This window comes from Impatiens glandulifera, chromosome 2 (assembly GCF_907164915.1).
Source record: "Impatiens glandulifera chromosome 2, dImpGla2.1, whole genome shotgun sequence".
Taxonomy (NCBI): Eukaryota; Viridiplantae; Streptophyta; class Magnoliopsida; order Ericales; family Balsaminaceae; genus Impatiens; species Impatiens glandulifera.
Genome location: NC_061863.1, coordinates 21,876,790 through 21,888,587, shown reverse-complemented (window position 1 = coordinate 21,888,587; position 11,798 = coordinate 21,876,790). Strand labels below are relative to the sequence as shown.

The 11,798-nt window shown below is 37.5% G+C and overlaps 1 protein-coding gene across 1 annotated transcript; it reads right to left on the bottom strand.

The window, feature by feature from the left end:
• Nucleotides 1-2,576: 2,576 nt before the first annotated feature.
• On the bottom strand, nt 2,577-3,803 carry LOC124924494 (putative ETHYLENE INSENSITIVE 3-like 4 protein). The gene is made up of 2 exons (XM_047464526.1): nt 3,586-3,803; nt 2,577-3,348 (listed from the first exon to the last, which is right to left on the bottom strand). Exons 1-2 carry the CDS (start codon nt 3,801-3,803, stop codon nt 2,577-2,579), a joined length of 990 nt encoding a protein of 329 aa, XP_047320482.1.
• Nucleotides 3,804-11,798: the final 7,995 nt, after the last annotated feature.

Below are 11,798 nucleotides of genomic sequence, written 5' to 3'. Positions count from 1 at the left end.
TAATTGTGGAGAGCCTATATGCTATAAGGAGGCTCTTGAGGATGCTCATAAGGAAGAATGACTAGCTTCCATGGATGAAGAGATGAAGTCATTGCTGAAAAATGGCACATATGAACTAGTTGAAAGACCAAAGAATAAAAAAGTATTACAAAATAAATGGGTGTACAAGATCAAGCAATAAGGTGATGATAGTAAGCCAAGATACAAGGCTAAGCTGGTTGTCAAAGGTTTTGGCCAGAGACATGGAATCGATTATGATGAGATTTTATCACCGGTAGTAAAGATGACTTCTATTAGGGTGGTATTAGGTCTAGTTGCTTGTATGGATCTTGAGGTTGAACAACTTCATGTCAAGACTGTATTTCTCCATGGTAATTTGGATGAAGATGTTTATATGGAGCAACCTGAAGGTTACAATAAGAAGGGTGAAGAAAGAAATGTGTGCAAACTTGTCAAAAGTCTGTACGGTTTAAAGCAAGCACCAAGGCAGTGGTATCTTAACCATCCATGGGTACAAGAAGACGTCTACAGATCACTGTGTCTTTGTGCAAAAGCTTGCTTCTAATGATTTTATTATACTTCTCCTACATGTTGATGACATGCTGATTGTAAGGAGAGACAAACTCAAGATTGCCAAGTTGAAAAAAGATTTGGCTGAGTATTTTGAGAAGAAAAACTTTGGTCAAGCAAGACAAATTCTTGGAATGCAGGTCATTCGTGATCGGGTGAAGAAAAGACTATGGTTGTCTCAAGAGAGAGATATTGAGAAGATTCTGAAACGATTCTGTATGGATGAGGCAAAACCGGTTGATTGTCTATTGGCTACACACTTGAAAATAAACAAGTCAATGTCTCCCAAGGATGAAGAGGAAAGACAAGAAATGTGCAGTGTTCCATAGGAAGTCTGATGTATGCAATGGTTTGTACAAGACCAGATATAGCTCATGCGGTTGGAGTAGTTAGTCGTTTCCTTTCAAATCTCGATAAGACACACTAGGAAGCGGTTAAGTGGCTAATGAGATATCTTCGAGTGACCTCCAAATACGCTTTGTGTTATGGTACTCGAAAATCACATGTTGAAAGGTTTTCTGATTCAGATATGAGTGGTGATATTGACACAATGAGATCAACTTCAGGGTATTTGTTTACCTTTGGAGGAGGAGTTGTATCATGGCAGTCTCGTCTACAGAAATGTGTGGCTTTGTCTACTATAAAAGATGAATATATTTCCATTACTGAATGTTGTAAGGAAATGAGATGGATGAAAGAATTGTTGAAAGAAATAGGCATTGCACAAGACATATTTGTTGTGTTTAGTGACTCACAAAGTGCTATGCATGTGAGCAAGAATCCAAGTTTCCATTCACGTTCAAAACATATCCAAAGAAGGTACCATTGAATCCGTGAAGTGCTCGAGAAGAAGGAGTTATACTTGGAGAAAGTGCATACAAATGAGATCGGGTCAGATATGATGACAAAGGGTTTGCCAAGAGGCAAACATGAGATATGTTGTGCCAAAGCCAGAATGGTTGTGGCAGGAGCGTCACGATGATGAATGTTTATAGCAACATTCTCCCATGGCTCGAAAGGGGGAGAATTGTTGAGGTGTTCCTTGCCATTGCGGGCGGGTTTTAAATTCCGGGTAACGGGTCAGGGTTTTAGTTATGAAAATGGGTTAGAGTGTAAATACTTTTTTTGAGTATTTTTTCTCATAATACATTAAGATTGAGAGAGAGTGAATAGATTTAGGGTTTTCTATTTCTTCTTGTTCTTTGGCTGATCCAAAGTGAGAGGTTGGAGGAGCTTTTGATTGTTGAGGATTCCAATCATTCCTAGTATAATCACTTCTTTCATTTAAGAGCAGGGCATGTAAGTTTCTACTATTGACATTTTTTGGTTTAGTGAAACTTATCCCTCCTATGGACGTAGGTCGTTTTTGACTTAACCACTTATATTGTGTTGTCGTTTATTACTTTGTGCTATTTCAGTTCTTGGTAAATCTATTGTTCGTCATAAACAATTTGGAAACTGATTTGTTACAGGTTTGATTTCTAAGAAGATCCGTAGTTTTGCTATTGCAAAACCCAACCATTACTACCATGCTAATTTGGAACTACATCTAGCACATCTTGAATAAATTTTGACTACTTTAAAGGCCAGCATAACAATTTTAAAGGCATGCAGAAATAGGAGTATCTTGATCATTTTATTAGTGGTGAGTGGTTAGTTTGGCATACAAGAGTGGTTAGTTTTGGAAAATATAAAGGCTTAAGGAAATTTCTAAAGTGTATAGATATTAGAAAAAGTTTGTATGCAACTTTCGTATTAGTCTTTGCGGAGGTGTTAGCAAGAAAAAGAAAATAATATAAGAGAAGATATAGATAAATGTTCGATATGATTTATAAAGGATTGTACACTTACCGACAACATTTTATGTTACAAGAAAAGAAAGGGGAGATGCAAGGTGATGGAGTGGTAGGAAGTAAAAGTAGGCTGATTTGGGTTCATGTTTTTTTTTCATTTCAAAAGTAAAGACATATATGGCTTTAGTATTTTCACCGTGGAGAAGGAAGGAATTAAGGAGGGTAATCATAAACAGACTCTGTTCTCTCCTGATGAATTTCTTTTAAACTGAATCTGGGTTCTGAGTTTTGGCGCTTCCTTTTGTCACCAAAAAACACAAGTTGTTGATCATCTTTTGTTGTTGTTGGTAAATTAGAAGAGGTATTGTTGTTGAGATTCAAAACGGTCTCTTCTTGGTTAACTACTATTGACCAAGTGGATGACTCAGTTGCAGTCATCTTACTTTGCAAACACTTTGACTGACTAACCAAATTCCTCATTCTACTGAAACCAGGGCTTATATGCTTTATTATAGCAGCCAAAACAGACACCTTCCATCCCTTCTTTAAATCATGTGGCTTCTTATAAGCTGGTGGACCTTGTTTTCCGGCTATAATCCCTTGTTCGCCCCACCATATTTCAAGCCCATTAGGCCACCAAGGCGGTGATAACCCCTTCTCTAAAGGAAACCTCCTTTGGGGAGGGTAACAATGTGGCATTAAGGCAGATATCAATGAACCTAATGTTTTGTCCTGTAATTCTTGAAGCAAATGGATGCATGAGGAGGAGGAGGAGGATATTTGATTCATCACGGGTAATAAGCAATTGGAAATGGCGCTAGGGGCGCTATGCTCAAATTTTACCTTCTCCGTCCACCACCCGCGGAGGCTGTTGGAAGATCCCGTCATCGATTTCCCCTTCTCCGGCACGATTCCGTACACGAATCCTTTCCCTTTGCAGACTTCCATTATCTTCGTCATATGCTTTAGGATAGTGTTTTGTGACCTACTCAGGGGCGGAGCCAAGTGCAAAGCTGGCCCGGGCTGTAGCCCGGGGAGCCTTATGTATTTTTATCAATAATGACGGTAAATTACCGTCGTTATTGGTTATTTCCGTCGCTAAAGGGTTATTTTTCGTCGCTAAAAGGCATTAGTGACAGCAAATTATAAAACTAGCCCGGATAGATTTTTTTAATAAAAAATTAGCCCGGGTAGTTTTCAAATCCTGGCTTCGCCCCTGGACCTACTTAACTTTTTTCGGCGAGATCTCTCTAGCCAGAGTTCAGTTGGTTTGGGGCCGGAAACACAGATCCTTTCGCGCTCGTCCTCCATCTTCCGAAGCCGGCACCGGTCCTTCCGCATGCGCAGCTTCAGTTCGTCGTAGCTGAGCTCATCATCTTTGTCATCTTCATTTACTTCTTCTGGCTGAAGTTCTAGATCTTCGTCGGGAATTACTACCATGTTTGAGTATTTCCTATATCGATGAAGATTCGGAGAAATATGGATGGGTCGGTGTAAGAGGAGATGTATCTATACATTTCAGTATATATATATATATAAATATGGCGGTGCGGATACACTTTATTTTTATATGAATTTATTTGTATTAAATATATATTATCTTGAAGGGGTTGGATCAGTGATAAATGACAATCGCATTCGCTAGAAATATTTTTGTATTTTAATAAAATAATTATAAATTTAAAAGTTTTCTGTTTAAACAATTTATTTGATATTTTGTACAGATCGATTTGAATGAAAACTATTCAATAATTTGTTTAGATATCGATTTGATTTCAACTTTTAACATCTTAAATGAAAAATAAAGCTTTCAATGAAAAATTAAAAAGTATGACTACTGCCTAGTGTATAATATCCTGCACTAAAACAAATCAAAATAAATAAAAGTTGTCAACTAAAAAGTTGGTTTATTATCAGATTTTTTAAGAACAATAATGTAGAAAGAAAAATAAGGAAACTAGGAAGAACAATTATATATATTGAAGATGAAAAGTTTAAGGAGTCTTGACTCTTCAGTGTTGTATATCAATATTTGCAAACAATCCTAGACTAGCCTGAAACCCTAACTACTTATACATACAAGCCCAAAACTATTAATAATTAAATAAGTCCAAAAGGCATAAAAAACAATAAAGACCAATAACTTTCAAATTTGCTAACAATTAATGCTTAGACATACAATCTCCCCCGTAAGCTTGATTTGGTTAAAGATTTTTAACGCCGAGCAGCTCTCACATCTCCACGAATTTGACTTTTGCTAGCACATTGGTGAAAATGTCTACATGTTGATCTCTAGTGCTTACGAACTCTACGATGATTTGTCGATTCTCAACACATTCACGGATGAAGTGGAACCGAGTGTCGATGTGTTTATTGCGCCCATGAAACGGATTTTTCACTAATGTTATTGCGGACTTGTTGTTGACATAGAGAGTTACCGGCCTCGGCTCGCATCCGAGCACCTCACTCAATAAGTTTTTCAGCCAAAGTCCTTGACACGACGTTGTAGTGGCTGCCATAAACTCTGCCTCACATGAAGATAAAGTAATAGTTCGTTGCTTTTGAGATTGTCAAGTGATCAATTCCCGTTGAGATAAAACACCATTCCTCTAGTGCTTTTTTATCGTTTGTGTCACCGGCTAGGTCACTGTTAGTAAAACCAATGAGTTCTTTAACTTCTTGTCCTCTTCTTAACTGAATCACATAGCTTGCCGTTCCCTTCACGTAATGAATAATGTGTTTTACTGCGTGTTGGTATAGAGTACTAGGTTGCTTCAAATATCAACTCACTATGCTAACTACATAAGAGATATCGGGTCGAGTGTGCGTAAAGTACCTAAGACACCCGATGATACGCCTATACTCATACGGATCCACTAAGCTTCCTTTCACATCCTTTCCGAGCTGCAACTTTGCTTCCATCAGATACTTGCTCGGGTTGCAATCCTCCATTGAGAGTTGTTTCAACACCTTCTTCCCATAAGTTGCATTCTTCACATCGATGCTACCTTTCTTTTAGTATACCTCAATACTAAGGTAGTACAAGAGTATCCTGAGATCACTCATCTCAAACTTCTTCATCATCTTTTTTTAACTCCTCAACGTCCTTGATACTTGATCATGATACAACCAAGTCGTCGACATATACGCCAACGATGAGTACTTCTTCTCCATGGTTTCACGTGTTCACAACCTGCTCTTGAGAGCATTTTACGAAGCCAAGACTCATCATTCTCTTGTTGAGGCAAGTGTTCCACGCCCTTGGTACTTAGCGTAGTCCGTAGAGAGCCATGTAAATCTTGTACACCTTGTGCTCTTTATTATTTATGGTGAAGCCTTCATGTTGAGCGACGTAGATTCTTCTTCGATGTCACCATTGAGAAATGTTGATTTGATGTCCAAGTGGTGGATATCCCATCCGCGGTGACCTGCGATGGCAAGTATTAGCCTAACTGTGTCAAGTTTCGCCACCAGTACAAATGTCTTCTCAAAGTCAACGCCTTTCTTCTACACATAACCTTTTGCTATCAATATTTATTTTTGCTTGACGATGTTTCCTTCGTTTTCTCTTTTCAACTTGAAAATCCACTTTAACCCGATAGTCTTGTGACTAGATGGTAAGTCGGTGAGCTCATATGTCTTATTCTTCCTGGTGGACTCGAGCTCTTTCTTTATGGCCTCCGGCTCTTCAGCTACCACCTTGTGATATGTTGTTGGCTCGTCGATGGTGAGCACAACAATTCATTAAGATCCATCTCTACCAGTGATGCCTCCGCATAGACATCGGTGAGGGAACGAAGTTTGATGGCCAGTTCAGTTGTGGACCCACCCAATCTCTCTTATTAACGAGGGGAGTTCAATGTAGTTGTTTCATTTTTCCAACTCCTCTAGGTTTTCATCATCTGTAGGATTTTGAACACCGCGAAATTTTGTATGATCTCGTTGTTTTCGTTGCACCACTTCCATTTCTTCTCCTCCTCGAACATGGCATCTCTATTCACACGGATTTTCCCGCAAGCTGGATCAAGAAATCCGTGCGCCTTGATTCCATCTTCGAACTTCACATTTCAGGTGATTTTCTCATCGAGCTCATTGAACCTCTCTAGATGGCATGTCATATGGTTTCTTTCTCCATTGTCAAGGTACCACATGTCTATGTGATTGTACTCATCTCCACTTGTGAGGAGGTTCGCCATGAATTTCTCTTCATTGAGCAACAACACCTTTAGTTCCTCCTTTAAAAAATCTTGCACGAACTCTTCGAGGTTTGTCTCCTCATCTTCAAATAAACAGTTCGTCACTCCCTTAGCAAACATTAATGGTGGCTCCTCGTCATGGAAGCTAGTGAGGTTTTCCTCATCATCAGGCCTTTTGCTAGGGCACTCAGTCGTGTAGTGCCCATATTTTTGATAAGCATAATACTTCATTGAGCTCTTGTCTTTGCGGTGCTTGGTGTCTTCTTGTTGATGTGAGCTTTCTCCATGACCTTGCCCTCGACCTCGCCCTTTGCCATGACCTCGGTTATCTCCACGGCTGCTATTACGACTCGACGATCCAGAAGAAAAAATGGCTTCTCCGTTTTTCTTCATTCGTGACATTTATTCATCATGTGTGAGAAATAGGCACTAGTGAAAAAGGGTCATTACCGAGAGTAAAAATTGTCGGTATTGACCTTATATCTGTCGGTATAACTCAATACCAAAAGATTAGAAAATTGTTGGCATTCGTCGGTATAAGGGCTTTCGGTAAATCTTTTTAGGCGTTTCTCGAGAGATTCGTAAATCTCTCGGTATTTCTCTCAAGAAAAAATAGCGAAGGTTTTTCGAAAATATTTCGGTATTGCCTCCAAGAGAAAATACCCAAGGTTATTCAAAAATCTCTCGGTATTTCCCCCAAGAGTAAAAATCGAAGGATTTTAAATTTTCTCTCGGTATTTCCCCCAAAATAAAATACCGAAGGTTATTCGAAATACTCTCGGTATTACCCCGAGAGAAAATACATAAGTATCCCCGCGATCACGATCCATCTTATCTGTGCAAGCAAGTTATAGAATGACTTTTTTAGTTTCTTTGGAGTTTTTGTAAACTCATCCAAGTATCCCCGCGACCACGATCCATCCTGCAAACACATACCATTAGTATACCATAATTAATCTAGTATAATTCCCTAATTAATCAAGTAAAACAATACCACTAATAACCTAATTATACTCAACAAATCAAACATATTCATCAAATTAGATCAAACCCTGGAATCATCATAAATGAAGTAAGTAGATTCAAAATCAAAATCAAACCCTAATTAATTAATTATATTGAAAATATAACATAAATGTTAACAAATTATAACCTAAATCTAACAAAATCTAACCTAAATTTAACATAAATCTTAGCATAATATAAACTAAACTAACTTTGAAGAAACGGCATTGAAGAGGTGGAAATGGCAGTAGGAAGCAACGGCGCAAGGAGCTCGAAGAGGCGGTGGAGCGAGGAGATCAACGTCGGTTGGTTGGCATCAGCGGCGAGAGGAGATCGGCTTCGGTATGTTGTTAGTCGTCAATCGCCTGTAGAGAGCTTGGGAGAAGAGAGAGAAGCGCAATTGGGTAATCGGGGAAGAAATGATTTCGATCTAAATTATAAAGGTTCTTACCGAGAGGTTTACAGATATCTCGGTATTGACCTTAATTGTTAACGAGAGATATACAAATATCTCGCTATTGACCCCATCCAAGACTTATATTATTTTTGTGTTTTGGGATGTTATCAATAGAGAGAGATTTATAAAAATATCTCTTTATTGACCTTATCCAACACTTAGAAATATTTTCATATTTTTGGGATATGGTCAATAACGAGAGATTTATATAAATATCTCGCTATTGACCTCATTCAACAATTAGAATTATTTTCGTGTTTTGGGGATGTGGTAAATAGTGAGAGATTTATGTTAGGATCTATGTCGACAATAGAGACGAGAGTCTAACTATTGTTAACAGCTTACAAACTTCGATTCGATTTTAACTCTGTTAGAAGTTAAAATCTATTTCTATTCTTCAAAATATTCACAAAGTCTTGAACAAGTTCAAGTGCGGAATAATTTGTTGGATTTGAAGCTTTAGACAGATGAATGCAAATGGAAAAAAGTAAAGAACACAAGAAGTTTTATGGATATTCGGAGATAAAACTCCCACGTCACCCCTTCATCCTCAATAAAAAGGATATTTACTAGAAGACTTTGATCGGTATAGAACACACTACACAAACCCAGTTAGAAACCACATGACTTAACAACTATCTGCTTTTGAACTTCTAGCTGAGAGATATTAAACAATCAGATAGCAAGAGCTTAAGCAAGATATGACATATAGAGATTGTTGGATCAAGTTATGAGTTGTTCGTCTGTTGTCCTTAAGCTTCTATTTATACTTGAAGAGCACCAATAGTCGAATCTTCTTTGTGGACATGTGGCATGTGTCCGTTGGACGCCCGCCAATAGTACAATAGTACAACAGACTATGAGCATATAGATCGTGGTCGTACATGATTGATAGTACGCCGAATATCCTCTGATATTGTGTTGAACTGGATAGATACAACGTGGAAAATTTGAATGATAAATGCATACGTGTCAGTCTTTCATTTGTCGAGATTAGCTGACTTATTAGACTGCTGATAACGAACACAACAGACGCTCCTTCGGACGTGATTAAGTTGGAAGACGTCTAACTGCGCTTCTTCTTCATACCACATCTAACTATGCTTCTTCTTCAGACTGTGTCTAAGAATGTTAGACAATGTCTAACTACGCTTCTTTTTCAGACCGCGTCTCAAAAGATTAGACGACGTCTAACTACACTTCTTCTTCAAACCCCGTCAAAAAAGGTTAGACGACGTCTAACTGTGCTTCTTCTTTAGACCGCGTCTAAGAATATTAGACAATGTATAACTACGTTTCTTCTTCAGACCGCGTCTAAGAAGGTTAGACGATGCATAACTGCACTTCTTCTTCTGACCGCGTCTAAGAAGGTTAGACGACGTCTAACTACGCTTCTTCTTCAGACCACATTTAAGAAGGTTAGACGACGTCTAACTACACTTCTTCTTCAGATCGCGTCTAAGAAGGTTAGACGACATCTAATTGCGCTTCTTCTTCCGACTGCATCTAAGAAGGTTAGACGACGTCTAACTACGCTTCTACTTTAGACCGCGTCTAAGAAGGTTAGAAGACGTCTAACTACGCTTCTTCTTCAGATCGCGTCTAAGAAGGTTAAACGACTCCTAACTACACTTCTTCTTCAGACCGCGTCTAAGAAGGTTAGACGACGTTTAACTACGCTTCTTCTTCAGACCGCGTCTAAGAAGGTTAGACGACCTCTAACTACGCTTCTTCTTCAGACCGCGTCTAAGAAGGTTAGACGACGTCTACTCGCGTATTACTTAGACCACGTCTGAAGTAATTAGACAACGTCTATTCGCGCATTACTTAGACCACTTCTAAAGTAATTAGACGACGTCTACTCGCGCATTACTCAGACCACGTCTAAAGTAATTAGATGACGTCTACTCGTGCATTAATCATACCACGTCTGAAGTAATTAGACGGCGTCTACTCACGCATTACTTAGACCACATCTGAAGTAATTAGACGATGTCCGAATAGACAAACTTCTTCAGATCTGTACCTCCACAATAGTAAGTTACCTAACTTAGTTTTGTTCAAGTTACAACTTAGTTTTATTTAAACACATCATTAAAATTATGTCGTTCTTATCTCTTAAGTTAATTAATTTACTCTTTTTCTTATTTAATTTAATCCAACAGATTGCATGAAATATAAATTTGAAAACTTATCTCCTCGAGCTACAACGAGGTTACCTTTCGAAAGTTTCCATTTTCTAGAATCAAAAGAGCTTAATAAATCATCATCACCAAGTTTTCCAGTTGAAATCAAATTCAATCTCGTGTCTAGAGCATGTTAAACATCTTTATGTAGCAACTTCGACCCATTGCTAGATTCTAGGAAAACATCGCCAATACCAATAACATTACTTACGGTATTATTACCCATCTTTAATACTTCAAAATTACCAGAAGTATTAGATTTAAAGTAATATTTCTTTGGTTTAAGCTGTATGGAATCTCTTATGTCAAACACCCAAGTTGACTCATCGCATATAAGATTAATTGTATTCTCGTTGTGGATAGATCATAGGTAGTTGCTGAGATGCAATCTTCATAATCAACTTTCTTTTGCTTAGATCCGTTCGCTTCATTTTTTAGCTTGTAACAATTCTTCTTTATGTCTGCACTTTTATTACAATGGTAGCATTTAGTTGGATTGTATATTGACTTAGACTTGTTCCAACTCTTATGTCTCAACTTATATTTCTCACATTTACTATCATGTCCCGATTTTTTAACAACAAACACATTTGACTGTGATGAAGAACCTTGAGATTTTTGTCTCAATTCTTCATTCAAGACACCACTTTTGACCATCCCTAATATTGATGCACCATTAGAAACAAAGTTACATAGAGGAAAATTTAAAAGTCTCCCATGAATTAGGCAAAGTAGTTAATAACCAAAGCCCTTGAACATCGCCTTTAAAGTTCAGCAACATTCTTGACATCTGATCAAAATACCATGAAACTCATTCAAGTGATCATCCATAGAAGTAATATAATTATATCTCAAATAAATGATCTTTTGGAGCAAAATTAATTTGTTATTTTCTATCTTTGAAGCATACAAATTCTCAAGCTTTCTCCACAAAGTAGGTGCATTTGTCTCATGTTGTATCTATTTATAAACATTCTCTTCAACGAATTGACAAATTAAATTACATACATATTCATGCTCAAAAGTTCAATCCTCATCATATTTGGAGATGGACTTCTCATTACCAAAAATAGGCAAATGCAAAGACTTCACCAATAGAAGATCTTTCATTTTATCCTTCCAAATATGATAGTTTGAACCATTCAACAAAATAATTATGTTTGTGTTAATCTCCATAAACCAATCAAATTAAAAACGCTTAGAACCAAACTCTAGTACCACTATGCTTGGAATAAAGCAGATTATAATAAACTATTTCCACTTGATTGAATCTTTAGGAGTGAGAAACAACAAACATAAAAGGAAATATAATGACACAAGAATACTAAGAATTTAACGTGGAATACCTTCTCAAGTAGTAAAACCACTAGACTTTTATCCAAAAGAAGCTTCATTATAATTAAATGTTAAAACACGAAACAAGTGAAGATAAGAGCCAAACAAATGAGAGATGTCACTATCCTTCTACAAGTGTATAATAGTTGTCTTTTAGATGTGTTTTTGATAAAGACGATTCCTCCAGCTTCTATAGCAGTACGAGAATAGCTCAAGAGTCTTTTTCTAATAAAACAATGCCCCTGTTTAACATAAA

Bases quoted from the DNA above. Each gene is read 5' to 3' on its own strand.
- LOC124924494 (XM_047464526.1), bottom strand. From the start codon at position 3,803: ATGGTAGTAATTCCCGACGAAGATCTAGAACTTCAGCCAGAAGAAGTA. The intron at 3,349-3,585 runs GTCCAGGGGCGA...GCCCCTGAGTAG, and splicing joins CGCCGAAAAAAGTTAAGTAG to GTCACAAAACACTATCCTAA.